The sequence below is a fragment of the Blastomyces gilchristii genome (genome assembly GCF_000003855.2).
Source record: "Blastomyces gilchristii SLH14081 genomic scaffold supercont1.10, whole genome shotgun sequence".
Lineage (NCBI taxonomy): Eukaryota > Fungi > Ascomycota > Eurotiomycetes > Onygenales > Ajellomycetaceae > Blastomyces > Blastomyces gilchristii.
The window spans coordinates 1,032,495-1,047,836 of record NW_003101673.1 but is presented as its reverse complement, the minus strand read 5'-3'; the positions used below and the strand labels follow the sequence as shown (position 1 = coordinate 1,047,836).

The 15,342-nt window shown below is 34.2% G+C and overlaps 3 protein-coding genes across 5 annotated transcripts; 2 read left to right on the top strand and 1 right to left on the bottom strand.

The window, feature by feature from the left end:
• The first annotated feature begins 1,819 nt into the window (after positions 1–1,819).
• Positions 1,820–2,913, top strand: BDBG_17221 (uncharacterized protein). The gene has a single exon (XM_031724994.1). The coding sequence runs from the start codon at positions 2,119–2,121 to the stop codon at positions 2,521–2,523; it is 405 nt and encodes a 134-aa protein (XP_031578824.1). The 5' UTR covers positions 1,820–2,118; the 3' UTR covers positions 2,524–2,913.
• Positions 2,419–5,504, bottom strand: BDBG_05220. Of its 3 annotated transcripts, none has more exons than XM_031722037.1 (2): positions 2,543–5,504; positions 2,419–2,456 (listed from the first exon to the last, which is right to left on the bottom strand). In XM_031722037.1, the coding sequence occupies exon 1, from the start codon at positions 5,332–5,334 to the stop codon at positions 3,067–3,069; it is 2,268 nt and encodes a 755-aa protein (XP_031578822.1). In that variant the 5' UTR covers positions 5,335–5,504; the 3' UTR covers positions 2,419–2,456; positions 2,543–3,066. The 3 variants fall into 3 exon arrangements, with proteins under 3 accessions (XP_031578822.1, XP_031578823.1, XP_002624451.1); XM_031722038.1 differs by having other exon boundaries at positions 2,419–4,970; positions 5,052–5,504; XM_002624405.2 differs by having other exon boundaries at positions 2,419–5,504.
• A 9,000-nt stretch (positions 5,505–14,504) lies between these two features.
• BDBG_05219 (uncharacterized protein) lies at positions 14,505–14,920 on the top strand (the record flags this gene model as incomplete). The annotated part of the gene is made up of 2 exons (XM_002624404.1): positions 14,505–14,566; positions 14,599–14,920. The coding sequence occupies 2 exons, from the start codon at positions 14,505–14,507 to the stop codon at positions 14,918–14,920; spliced, it is 384 nt and encodes a 127-aa protein (XP_002624450.1).
• Between the last annotated feature and the right edge of the window lie 422 nt (positions 14,921–15,342).

Here is a 15,342-nt window from a genome sequence, read left to right as displayed (position 1 = left end):
TTTAATATTTTGTTTTATTACAGTCTCTCTTTACTTTACTTTTTCCTTTCTATTCTTTTCTATCTATCTATTTAATATGTCTATCTTTAAGACTGTGTTCTTTTTTCTTTTGTCATAATATTGTTAAATGATTTCAAAGTATCAGAAGATGTTAAAATACTGCAATTTATAAACAGTTTTTATATTCTGAGCTAGAATTTTCTGATTTTACATATCTGAAATTAGTGAATGTATAATAGTTAACTTTATAGATATAGGAAAAACTCTGAGAACTAAAAGTTCTCAGATAGATGTCATAGTCTCTGACTGTATACATTTATAATTGAAGAATAATAATAATAATTATAATTTCAATATTACTCAGAGTTACTGTAATATTATATTTATACTTATATTTAAAGATTCTTTTATGTTATTATTAGACATAGTTATATTATTCATCAGATGTATGAAATTGAATAAAGTGTAATTGTATAAATATCTTATATATTTAGAGTATTAAAACTCTTAAATCTTTCACTGATATTTTCTTTATAAGATTTTATTATCTTTATAAGATCTTATTATCAAGATCAGAGTAACTGATAAGCAAGTTTCTATTTAACAACTCAGTTATTATTATTATTATTATTCTTTTATTATACTTATATACAAGCAGAGCTTATAATAAGTTCTTGTATAATATTAAATACAGATCAAGTATTGATTATACAGAAGAAAATACAGGTATTAAAATCATATCAAGATAATAAGAACATAGAAAATATAAAGAAGTAATAATTAAATACATATGATAATAACTTTTCATTTCAGAAACATAGAGTAATTTATTAAAGTGATTTATATCTCTGTATTTATTAGAAACCTGAGATGCTTGAGTTCTGAATTTAATGTATTTCCTGCAGGTTTCGAACTCACACACCTTGGTTTCCCATGCCAAGGCACTACCAGGTGGCTGCATTAACCATTCAGTCACTGAGGCCTGAGAACTCAGTGTTCACTTAACTATTTAGTCATTTTTCTATTTCTTACATATTGTTACACATTCAGATATCTTCTTAATAAGTAATTATTTCTAATGAGAAGATAATTGTAAGGGGCCTACGCCGAATAGATCAGTATAATATATAGGTCTTATATAACAAAGTGAAAAACGTTAGAGAAGGAAAGAAAGAGAAAGTGCGGGAATCGGCGATCGGAGTGGATATTTATATGCGTACGCGGTGGAGCTTCGGGGCGGAAGAATAGGAATTCCATGGGTTTTTCGGCCGAGGATCGGCGACCGAGGATCGGAGCTTTCGGCGGAATCTGTGGAGTGTAATGGAATAGTCTATATGATTGATCGGGCGCAGCCCGCCACAATAATGAATAAGAATAATTATTTCTAATAAGAAGATAATGAATGTTTTTCAAGTATAAGAGGCCTACACTTAATAGATTAGTATGATATTTATAAGTCTTATATAACAAAGTGAAAAACATTAAAGAAGAAAAGAAAAGAGAAAGTGTGAGAATTAGCAATCAGAGTGAATATTTATACACATATGTTAATATACACAGTGAAGCTTCAGAGCAGAAGAATAGAAATTCTCTAGGTTTTCAGCTGAGAATCAGCGACTGAGAATCGGAGCTTCGGCAGAGGATCAGCGACCGAGAATCAGAGCCTCAGTAGGAATCTGTGGAGTGTAATATGATTAATCAGGCGCAGCCCGTCACAAGTTAATTCTCAAATTCAATAGAAATCTAGTGTTACTGTTCTCAATCCCTTGCAGAATCTATTGAATATTAAGGTATTAAAACTAGATTTAATATATCTCACTGTGCAGAGATCAAAGACTCAGTCAGACCTTGAGATATACTGATTTTATAGTTGTTGATGTGCTGTTGACTCGTTGTCCACTGATTATGTATCAAATACTGTTGCCAAGGTATCTTTTTGTATTTTTCTGCCGGGGATGGGCCAGATTGAGAGGGGCGGTACAAGGGTGGAACTTGGTGTTGATGTCTTGATACACTGAAGACAGACAGGGTTTTCGCGGAGGTTGCACTTCAGATGTGTCTGTTGATTATGTGCTTGATATTATTGCCGAGGTATCTTTTTGTATTTTTCTGCTGGGGATGGGCCAGGTTGGGAAGGGCGGTACGAGGGTGGGACTTGGTGTTGATGTTTTGAAACATCAAAGATGGACAGGGTTTTCGCGGAGGTTGCTTCTCAGATATCTTCACAATTACAGATCAGGGATCTTCCAAAATCAAGAAGATTGGCGCATATGGCTCGGTCTCTTCACCTTACAATTTGTATGGCAATTTGGCCCGGGGTTGTGGTGTGGTAGGGGTGAATGGGGGATAATCCCACACAGGAGTTTCGAACAACGTCTGGTTCATGTTTGGATAACTCCACCACCACACGGGGTATGCGGTCGGCGATGGGGTCAAAATGCTTGTATGATTGAGGGCTTTTCGATGGATCTATTAGCGGGTTCTTATTCGAAAAATCGAGCAAGTTCGTGGTGGAGCGGTTGATTGAAATATAATCTCATACAGAAGTTTTAAATAATATCTGATATGATTTGTTTCTACACTATTATGTTTTCCAGATTGTCTCTTGTAGCTTTCCACGAACTTTCTATTAAGCTTGACACTACTCTCTGTCACTCACTATTTTATATGTTGATGCTAGCAGCTATGTTTCTGTTTGTTGTGATTTGAAAAGACTGATGCATTTTTAATCGTGAGTCAGTTTCTATTCCTAGATTTCAGAATTATGTACAATGATGTCATTGAGAAATTTTGTGTCTTGGCAGTGCGATCAGAAGTAAGCATGAATGAGACTCAGATTGAAGCGTGTCTGAACAAAGAAGTTTATGAGATAAGAAGAGTAGGTAGACAGCATGCTCAAGCAAGGAGCTCTCTTAGGCTAGAAATACCCTTCCACTTCATTACAGGTGTAGTGAAATTAGTGAAACAAAAATTAAAAAAAAAAAAAAATTGTGGAGTACAGGCACGAGAATTACAATGTCAAGAAAGGAAATTAGGAAATTATTGATCACAAGTTCAATGAATCGGTCATTTCAAGTCTTGTATCTCAAAGACAGTCTCAATGTGTTGAAGCTCTTTGCTGAAACAAGTTGACATCACTTTTCTCTTTCTTACAATGTTGGTGGACGCATCGGAGAGAGGCTGCTGTATAGTGGCCAGTTCAAAATCAACCACCCTCACACGTTCGCAGGCCTGGTCCCATAGTATATTTCGCGGCTCCGCGTCGCCATGGAGAATCCCCCTCGAGTGAATGGCTTGAAGGGCACGGCATACTGTGGACCGTTTATTCGCGGGGCTAAGCGTTCCAGCTTTTTCGATTGATTCTCCCGCCCAACTCAGAAGTAAAATATGGGTGTGGATTTTTTCTTCATGGTAATAGGGGCGCTTTGGCTCCAATTTGACAACACCAAGGCAGACTGGGATGCATTCGCCTTGAAGGTCTCGGAGCTGATTGTAGACCTTCCTTTCATGCTGGAGTTTATCTTTATTCTTGGATTCCACGGCCTTGGCGACCAAGGTGTACCCATGCGATGAAAGTCTCACTTTGAGCAGTGTGCCGCAACTTCCTGCCTTGTAGAGTGGACAGCAGTCAGCATCTGGGCCACGATCTGTGGCAAGTTGCTTCTGGACAAGAGCACGGAATTCGCCTGCCTTGATCCGGTGCTTCCTGTGAACCTCGTAGTTGGAGCACGTGGGATCAAGAGGGGTGTTGTCCCTAAGCGCGAGGAGACATCGCTGAGAGCAGTATGGGCGAGTCTTGATGGTCAAGGTCTCAATAGCATTGGGCATCCGCTGGGTGCCCTCCCCATGTCCTGGAGTCTCTCTGGGCTTTGCAGACTGGATGTGACCTCCTCTTCTGGCTCGGCCACGGGGCCCGGAGTGCGGTGTAAGGGAAGGGGATGGGGGAGGAGACGGCGAGGGGGAGCTTGTCGCTCGGCGTTTGTTTTCAGAGGGCCGACATCCGGATCGCAGTGTCATTCTGAAGGGAGAAAGGTTGTGAGAGCGTCTGCCGTGGTATAATGGAGAGGCATGTTTCAGGCGAGCGGCAGGTGGAGTCTGGTCTAGGATGTCGGAATACTCCACAGGCCAGACATCAAGCTCATCAGCAGCATCACTCCACTGCTGGGAAACTGGTGGTGAGGTCAATGCTCTGATGGTGAATGCCAGGACCTGCGCGACAGCTGTCCCCTGAAGATCATCATCATCGGTCCCCTTGACATCCCGACCCGGTATGCAAAGCGCACACTGAACTGAAGATGGATCATCTGAGATGTACACAAAGATGAAGGCTTCTCCAGTGCAGACATAGCCGTATCGTACACGTTTCTGCACCATGTAGGAGAAGAGCTGGGTGATGACTGCAGCGACAAGTCTTCTACAGCAGAAGATAACATCCTCAGACTCCTGATTGATCACATCCCGGGCAGGTCGGATCTCTTCCCTCAATCCTGTAGTCATCTCAGCCTGCGTGAGTTTGTGAGGCGCCTTATATTCGATCGCGATGGCGGGGATGTGATCATCGCCATCCTGGTGGTAGATACAGAAGCGATCCGCTTGCCCTCTTGTGACTGCGGTGGGCTCCTTTTTCTTCTGACCTCTACTCTTAGCTTTGGCCGATGGTGCAGTCTCTGAGTTGATTGACAGGTCCTTCCCCTCTCCACTCAGCAAGCTCTCCTGTGGACATCCTACATTTGTATGGCTGTCAAAGGTGATTGAGCCTCGCAGTCCAAATGCCTCTTTGAGACTTATGTCTTCAGTGATCTGGTCAACAATATTGCGAACCTGGTTCTCCACTGTCTCTCGTTCATAGTATCGAAGATCTGATTCTGCAGTGATCGGGCTGAGGACCTTGCAAACATACTCAAGCTGATGTTTTGATGGAAACTGCTTTTTCATCAGAAACAATGGATGATCATTGAGAATCCTCCAGACTGCCTCCTGCTTAGCAAAGAACTTGTCACATATTATGATGCGCGAAGGAACCCTCCGATTAGCTGGCTTGGTTACAATACCCTGAGTGGTTCTTGTTGGGTCTGTCACGATGCGGATTGCGAGTAAGAGCTTGTGACAGTTATGGAGGAAGGGTAGAAATGTGGTAGGCTGGGTATCTGCAGTAAGGCTCTCTGCTTCTTCGCGTCGTCGCTGTTCCTCTTCGCGTCGTCGCTGTTCCTCTTGTCGTAGTCCTCTTTCCTTTTCCGCCTGTGCTTCCGCAATTTCTCGTAATGCCCGTTCTTCTTCTCGTAATGCCCGCTCTTCTTCGAGTTCAGCCAGTAGCTGTTGTACTCGGCTGTTCATTCTGTGACACTGTTCCTACCAGGCCAGTGCAGGCAAGATGTTGAGTTATAAAACTTCGCTATGGCAGAATGTAATAAGGATTTTTAGAAGTCCTCAGTGCAAGGGTGGCAGCACACTGAAGTATTGTTCTTCTTTGTTGAGATGAGTCACTTGACAAGAAGTAAACAAATGATACGGAACATGAATCTGTTGTATTTGTTGGCCGTTACGGCCGTCGCGGTTAGCGATCCCACTAGATCACGTGACCCACCACTATATTATGTTCTTGTAGATAGATCTATCAATAGTAATACAACCTTTAACTATTCTACAGGTTATAGCCTGAATGACATGTTTTTCTTTTTAAAATGTTGTATCAATATTTTTGATGAGAATAGTTTATCTTTTTTAAGAAAACTCTTACTTTTTATTAAAGATATTTTATTTTCTCTGAATTTACTAATTAGTAAATTTATATACTTTTGAAAAAGTATGTTCTCTATTATGAAGAATATCTTTTTTTTTTTTTTTTTTTTTTTTTTTTTTTTTTTACATATCTAGAAGAAGTAGAGTCATTTTAATATAAGTAATATATCTATTACTTCAGAGTTCAGCTCAAGGCTTAAAATCACTTACTTTACTAGATAACTTATTAATAGAATAATTACTTATTATGAGAAAGTTTCTGAGTTATAAGATGAGACTGATATTAGTTTTTATCAGAGTATAGAATTTGATAATGAAATAATAAATATAATAAGCTGTGTCAGATCAATTATATAAACTATTCTATTACACTTTACAGATTTCTACTACTCTGATTCTCAGTCACTGATTCTCAGCTGAAAATCTACAGAATTTCTATTCTTTTACTCTGAAGCTTCACTATATATATTATTATATACATGTATAAATATTCACTCTGATTACTAATTCTCATACTTTCTCTCTTTTCTTTTCTTCTTTAACATTTTTCACTTTATTATATAAGACTTATAAATATTATACTGATCTATTCAGTATAAATCTTTTACACTTGAAAAACATTCATTATCTTCTTATTAGAAATGATTATCTCATTTATTATCTTCTTATTAGAAACAATTACTCATCAAGATATTCAAACATATAATAATATATAAGAAATAGAGAAATGAATAAATAGTTAAGTAGATACTAAGTTCTTAGATAGAAGCTTACTTATCAGTCACTCTGACTCTGTAACAAGATCTTACAAAGAGAATAAGATTTTATAAAGAGAATATCAGTAAAAGATCTGAGAGTTCTGATACAGATATATAAGATATTTATATAATTACACTTCTTTCAATTTCACAGATATTACATATCTGATAATTAATATAATCAATCATATCTAACAATAATACAGAAGAACTCTTAAATATAAGTATAGATATAGTACTACAGTGACTCTGAGTAATGTTAAAATTATAATAATAATAAATAGCTGATATGCATGCAACTTAATAATATTAATATAAAGAGATTTAATAATTATCTTAATAAAAAACCTCTGTACAGACAATTTCAATATCAACAGAATTAAATATAAATATAATACAAATATTAAAAAAACACTTAAATACTTTTATATATTTTAATACTTCTGACCTCACTCTCTATTCATTATAAAGATTGAAAATGCTTATAAAACTAAGTATAGATGAAGATATCATCAGTTCACTAATTAATTAAGATTAATATATTAATGAATAATTGAAGAATTGCATGAAACAGAAGTTTCATTCATAAATAAAAGCATATAAATCAGCATTATAAACATCTGATAATATCATCAATTATCTTGATATTCTGTTTTAAAACACTGTTATACAATAGAAAGTATTAGATTAATTACAGAGTACTTAACAGAGAAACACTTCTCTTATAATATTTATTTCTAACTTCAATATCAAGATTCTAGAAGCAGATAATTAATCTTGAGAGAATCAAATGAAAAGAACCGCAACGGGGCCTTGGCGCGGCCGGGAGTGTGACAATTCCAGTGACCAGTCTAACAGAGCCCTGATAGCTGAATGATTAATGCGGTCATCTGATAGTGTCTTGACATGAGAAATCAAGACATGTAAGTTCAAAACCCGCAGAAGATATATTAAATTCAGAACTCAAGCATCTCAGGTTTTTAATAAATACAGAGATATACAAATCACTTTAATAAAATTACTCTATATTTCTGAGATGAGAAGTTATTATTATATATATTTAATTATCACTTCTTTGTATTTTCTATGTTCTTATTATCTTGATATAATCTTAACATCTGTATTTTCTTCTATATAATTAACACTTAATCTGTATTTAATATCACACAAGAACTTATTATAAGCTCTGCTTGCATATAAGTATAATGAAAGAATAATAATAATGATAATAATAACAGTCTAACAGGCACTGATTCATTCTTTAAGTGAGAAGACACTGATCTTTCTCTTAAGTAAGAAGATACATAGATTAATTAGTAGTTAAAAGTGATATATTCTGATTAATTACAGTTAATATATACTTTATGTTGATATTAATCAGTGACTTCTTCAGAAGTGATCTCAGAAACTTAAAAGTCTATTTTAATAACAGAGACTCTTACTTATATATAGATATTTAAGTCTACTTAGTTTATAGTATCTGTATCATTGTTATTATTCTTCAGTACAGATGTAGATATATAAGTGATTAAAATGTAATATCTTCTATTACTATTCTGTATACTCTTGAGCTTGATAAGATGATTATTCAATGTTTGAAGTTGTATACAGAAATCTTCATAAGTCTGATCTTTATCTATACTTACAAGAGTCTGTAAGAGTTTAAAAGTTAATACCTTCTTAACACGGCTCATCGCTTTCATGCGGATGATTTCATCCATTCCGCAGGCTGTCTGAACCGGTTTCCAACCACTCTATAACATCATTCGGATGTATCATAGAAAGATCCGATTGATGAATATAAGAACCTCACTTCTATACAAGGTCAGCAGATTACTCTTTCTTAGCAATGAGACACTGCTGAGGTATCACTTCAGCTATTCTCACTTGTGAAATGAGAGAAGGGTATCTGTCTATTGTCTATATAGAATAGCTAGATGCTGACTTCTTATTAAAGAAGTCAGTGATTTGTTTTTCTTCTACTGAAATATATATAAGAGTTACTATGTATCTCATACAATCTTCTTAGTATACTAAGTATTATATCTGTGATATTCTCATAATAACTCTGTAGTCTATAAGCTCACTATTCAAGCAAGATAGTCAAGCTCACTTATACAGCTTTTTAAACAACTATCTCTATATAATGCTGCTGACTAGTCACTGCTTCAGTTTTATTATATTATAATTTGAATCACTCAATCTGATTACACATTTGAATCAGTCAAGCTCTAACAGACTGATATGATCTCATGTATCTGTGCTGAGACTGATCTGACCTCACTCTCTGAGAGAAATACTACATCATTTCCTAGAGTATGTACATCTCTATCTCAGCAGAAATTCAAGATTTCTGAAATCACTGTACATTTTGATATAATCTCTTCAACTGCTCTGTCATCACTGCAGCCTCTACACACCTACATCTATCATGAAGATAGAGAGATTAAGATCAGAGATTTATTAAGATATAAGAAAAATATCTTGTCTGAATTTCACAGCTTTATCTGTACTCTTGAACAGAAATTCCACCTTAATCTGAGTCAGTATAATACTTATGAGATATAAGTAATATACACTGTCAATCTTCTTAAAGACATCTCTGCAACTACTTGAGTTATTAAGAAGAGAGAGCTTGAGCATATCAATACTATTATGACTTGAGAAGAATTTAAGAACTTTCTACTGAATCAAATTGAAGATCACTGTAACTGCAGCTTCACAGCAGCACAGCAGTTCAACTTATTATATTAATGAGATAATGAGAATTCTTTTAATTTCAATACAAGATTTGAAGAATATTGAGAGAAATTGACTGATAATTTAGATCAATTAAAAACACAGCTTTATCTCACAAAGCTGACTTATAAGATGTGAACAATAATATTATAATATCAGAGTTCATCAACTAATTGCACTGAGCTTGTTAATCTAGCTTCTCAAATCTATTTGAATAATCAATTCTCTGAGAAAAAGATTAACAAGATCTCTTCTAAGTAATTAATAATAGAATCTAAACAGCACTGTGACAGCTTCAGTGCAGAGAAAGTAAAGAAGAATTTCAAGTATTCTAATTCTTCACTAACTGTGAAGAAATGTTAAAAAAGATTTAATAAAGATCTCTATTTTAACTGTGAAGCTGATGATCACTATATCAGTGATTGTAAGAAGCTGAAGAAGAGAAGAAACTGAGAAGATATCTTCTCAAAGTTGACTTCTCTTCTGACAAACATATTCATGAAAGATAAAGAAGAGAAAGAAAAGAATTAATAATTCTTACATCTCTGAGTTCATGTTATGATCACAATGTATACTCTGAATGAAGAGATATCAGTGAGATGTCTATTCAACTTCAGAGTGAATACTAACTTCATATTCTATTTCTTTTCTTTGATGAAGAATTGAAAGAAGATAGATCTGTCAGATCATGTGAAATTTACTGATGAAATGAAATGTCACTGTTTTGACATAATTCAAGTGAAGTGTGTAGTCACAGACTCAGAAGAAATCTTCAAGAAGAGCAGTCTGCTTCTCTATACAGTTAATATCATAGATGAGAACATTATTTTAGATCTTCTGTGATTGAGAGAAAACAATTCTCTCATTGACTGAGTCACTCAGGTATGACAGTATCATCTCACTAATAAAGAGACAGTGATAGAGAAATCTGAAGAGTTTCATCAGAAGAATCTTAAGAAAAAGATTAAGTTAATATACTGTGTAGCAGATGACTGAGACTTGAAAATAGATGAAGAAGTCATCACTCTCACTGCAAGATTAGCAGCAGTATCTGTCATTGAAGATGAATATATATAATGTCTCTTTACAGATTTTAAGAATATCTTTTTGAAAAGAGAAGCAGTGAAGTTTTCTGATATTAAGATATGATATAAGATTTGTCTTGAAGATGATGTAACAGCACTGTACAGGTCTCTTTATAACTTATCTGTAAAGAAATTGAATGTTCTGTGTAAATATCTTAAAGAAGTGCAATCAAAGAACTGAATATATTCATTAAAGAGTTCAGCAGAGATGCCTATACTTTTTATACTCAAGAAGAATGATAGACTATGTCTATATATAGACTACAGAGGCCTTAACAAGGTGATAGTTAAGAATTACTATTCATTACTGTTGATTGATGAGATGATTGATTGATTATCTGAAGTAAAGATGTTCTCAAAGATTAATATACAGAATATCTATCATAGAATCAGAGTTAATGAAGATGATGTTTAAAAAATGACTTTTTATATCAAGTACAGTAATTTTGAATATCTTATTTTATCTTTTAATCTTTATAATGCTTCAGTCATCTTCTAGACCTATATAAATGAGATGCTGTGAGATCTTGCTAATGTCTTCTATATAGTATATTTGAACAACATTCTAATCTTCTCAAAAATGAAGAAAGAACATGATACTCCTGTTTAAGAAGTGTTAAGTTACTTGAGACAGTATCAACTCTATGCAAACACTGAAAAATGCTTATTCTACATGCAGAAGATTGATTTCTTAGATTATATTATTGAGATGAATGACATTTCAATGAACAGAAGTCAGATCTCTGTTATTAAGAACTGGTCAGTGCTGTGAATGTACTGCAAGATGCAGATGTTTCTAGAATTTGTAAATTTCTACAGACAATTCATCTATATATATTCACAGATTACTGTTCCTCTTACAGATCTGTTAAAGAGAAGTATGAAAGACAGAAAAATAAGACTATTTATTCTCACTCAAGACATCATGCAGGTGTTTGTAGAATTAAAATAAGCTTTCACAGATGTCATAATACTGAATCACTTTAATTCTGACTTACTCAGTCAGTGTGAGACTGATATATCTGAAAATGAGATCTGTGAAATCTTTTCATAGTTGACACTGAAGATCTTTCAATATTGAAAGAAACAGAGAATAATCATCTCTGAGAAAACAGACAATGAATTGTCTGTGAGAGAAGACTTTTTCACAGAGTCTATAAGATACTGTAAATGAACATCAGTGATCTTCTTCTTCAAGAAGTTATCACTCATACAGAGAAGGTATGATACTCATGATCAGAAGATATTAGTAATTAACAAATTCTTTAAGATCTGATGATATTATCTTCAGAGTAGTAAGTACTCAGTGCAAGTTCTCACTGATCATGCAAATCTGTGTTATTTCTTGATAACAAAGAGCTTGACAGAATGTCAAGTCAGATGAGTGAAGCTGCTTTCAGAGTATGATTTCTATATCTGATATCATTCAGATCAGCTTAACTCTGCTGACATGCTGTCTAAGTGATCTGATTATAATATCATTGATATGAAGAAGAATTCTATAAAAGAATCTCTGTCATCACTGCAGAAGAAGCTAGCTGCAGAGAGTTGAAATTCTCTGAAGCTCAGAAACAGTGCTGAAGAGGCAGCTGCATGACTCAGTATAGAAGATGAAAGAAAACTCAGATTCTCTCAGAGAACTGACACTGAAGATTATGAGCTTCTTATATCATATTTTACAACTATTGAATTGACAAAGAATGAAACAGTCTATAATCTTTCAACTCAACTACTTTTGAAATTTATTAATAAATTATAGAAGAGAGACATCTCTACTGCAGCTTGAATTCAGAAGTTGAAGAAGAAAGAATTCAGTTTGAACTTAAAAGAGACAGACTCTGAGCAGAGTGATACTGCTAAGAAATCAAGTCACTGATAACTAGAAGAATATGAACTTCTACTGCTGAATGATTCAGTCTTTGTCTCTCATAGCAGAGTGATATGTCAGAAGTTATTGAGAATTCATTATAATGATTCCCATGCAGGGCACTTCAGATTAGAGAAGACTGAGAAGCTTCTAAAATATAAATATATTTGAGACAAGCTTCAGACAGATGTTAAAGAGTATATTGAGACTTATAATATCTGTTAAAGAATAAAGATCTCACAGTATAAGTAATACAGTGAGTTAATATCACTGTCTATTTCAAAGAGTTCATAGCAGAATCTATTGATGAATTTCATAGTTGATCTGCTGAAGTCAATAAAAGTCAAAGAATATAACTCAATTTTGATCATTGTTGACTACTTTACAAATATGACTAGATATATTTCTACTTATAAAAAGATTAAAGCCTCTGAATTGACTGACCTGTTTTGAAATACTATCATTTATGATCATAGTGCTCTGAAATCATTGATAACAGATTGAGAATTCCTCTTCATCAGTAAATACTGATCCGCTTTTTACTATTATCTTATAATAAGATGTCTTCTCAGTACTGCATTTTATCTGCAGACAGATGATCAGACTGAATATCAGAATCAGATACTAGAACAGCATCTTTAAGTGTTCTATTCATATTATTAGAATAATTGACTCAAATATCTTCTAACTGCTGAATTTGCATATAACAATATAAAGAATGTAATCTTAAAGATATCTTCTTTCTATACTTATTATGAATATAATTCTTTATTACTCAGTGACATCATGAATAATGTTTCAAAGAGAGGAATAGACAGTCAGAATGTCAGACAAATACAGAGAATAAAGTATCTCTCAGTATTAGAAGTAAAAGTGAGATTGAAACTTTTGAATAAAATTCATGAGAAGACAGTGAAAAGTATCTGCTGTGCTCAGAAGTGATAGATAAAATACTATAATTGAAAACATCTTTCAATGAAGTTCTTGATAGAGAATTAAGTACTACTTTCAGCAAAGAATATCAAGATAATAAGACTGTGTAAGAAGCTCAGTGAGTGATGACTAGAATCTTTCTCAGTAATAAGAGTGATGAATAAGCAGATATATAAGTTGAAATTACTTATAGAATTGAAATCAATTCATTCTGTTTTTCACATTTTCTATTTAAAGCTCTATAAGCAATATCTCAGAGCAGAGCTGTCTCAGCTGAATAATATTAAGATTGAGAGTGATACTGAATATCTTATAAAGAAAATATTGAATAAGTGAATACATTACAGTAAGCTTCAATATCTTATTAAATAAGAAGATTATTCATTGTCAGAGAATTTATGAGAATCACTTAAGCATTTAAAAAATACTGAGAAAGAGATTGTAAGCTATGAGATAACTAGTAGAGACTGCTCTATTACATATCAGAGATATTGAGTAAGAAATGCTGTTTAAGACTTCTTATTTTTCTTAAAGAGTTTTTTAGAGATAATCTTACAGTGATAAGCTGACATCTTATAGACTCTGTAGCACTCTTCTTCTATTTTCTCTCAAAGAGTTTTTTAGAAGTTTAATGAGACTATACAAGTGTAAAATTCCTGAAGCAGTTAGAGAAAAGAGATATTAAAAACTAATAAAAAAGATTAATATTATTAATCTGTGAGTCACTACTATTCTAATAGAGCTGCAGCCTGCTGAAAAAGTAAAAAGAGAGATCAGAGTCTACTTATCAATAATCACATTCTTATTAAACTCATTCTTCACTGTTGAAGTCTCTGACACTGATATCTTTGTCTGCTGAGAAGTTAGTGCTGTAGCACTGCAGAAGAGTATAAGAAATGTATAAAAATATCAACTTATCAACTTATAAAGCATCTCAGTTATCTGCTTTAATTGAAGTGAGATTCTCTCTAATCAGCAATTAATCTCTGCAGTACTTTCAACAGTGATACTGATTAACTTCTTCTTAAGATCAGTTATTCTGAGATGTTTTTTCATCTCAGAGATTCATGCTTTCATCTTCTTTTACAGATAAGTAAGAGAGATCTTCTTAGTCTTGATAGAATTCATCAACACTTGAAGCTTCAAGACTCTCACTCTGTACTGCTTAAGTATCTAGACTTCTTATCAGAGCTGACATGACATCTTTCTATGAGATAATACTTACAGAGAGATAGAAGTCATTGTTACAAATATAACAGAAACAATGAGAGTAAGAGAAGAGATGAGTGTATAAAATCCCTCTCTTCTTCAGCTGTTTAGTGCAGCACAGACAAGTAATGATATCAGTCAGAGACTGTATCAGAGCCTTCTCACAGAGAGAAGATGAAGAAATCACAGAACTCTGCAGATTCAACTCAGCAGTATTCTGAGCAGAGCTCAGGCATGTAAGAGAGGAACTACAGATTGAGCTTCTCAGAGTCACTGTCTCTGAAACCAAGCTCTCTCTGAGTTCCTCTCTGAATGATCACACAGGGTCATATGCCACTGTATTAGCTGAGGAAGGGGGCGGCGTTGCAACAGCGGTGAGAGAGGCAGAGAATGAACTGGACACAGATGCATCAGCCAGCAGAAGAGACAACACCTCACTGCACAGTGTGACTACTATCACTGCAGCCACAAGAGATGCAGGAGAGAAAGAAGATGTGACAATGAAAGCAGTACTTTCACAGCTCATTGACACTGTCTTCACCTTCAACCTGGCTTTCTTGACAGTCACAGAGACTGCAGCTGCATCATGAAGATATTTACTCACTAGAAAATATCAGAATAAGCTCTTTATTATTCTTCAAGAATGATACTCTCATACACTCACTGTTACAATTGAGAAAGAAGAGAAAGAAAAATGTTTCACAGAGAGAAGAATCTTTTCAAAAAATTCTATCACTACTGTTAGCTTTGTCTCTAAAATACACCACTTTTGCAGAGAATTTCATACATAGAATGAAATATGATAAGAGATCTGTAAGTTACTTATTAACTACATTTTCCACATTTCAAATTGATATATAAGAAACTCACTTATCATGTGTTTGATTTGAATGAAGATGAGTAAAGAAAGACCTACACAGTCAGCAGAAAAACTCATCTATTTCTTTATATCACACATAGCACATGTGCTGTCAATCAGTTGATAACTGTTGCTATACAACAAAGATAATTT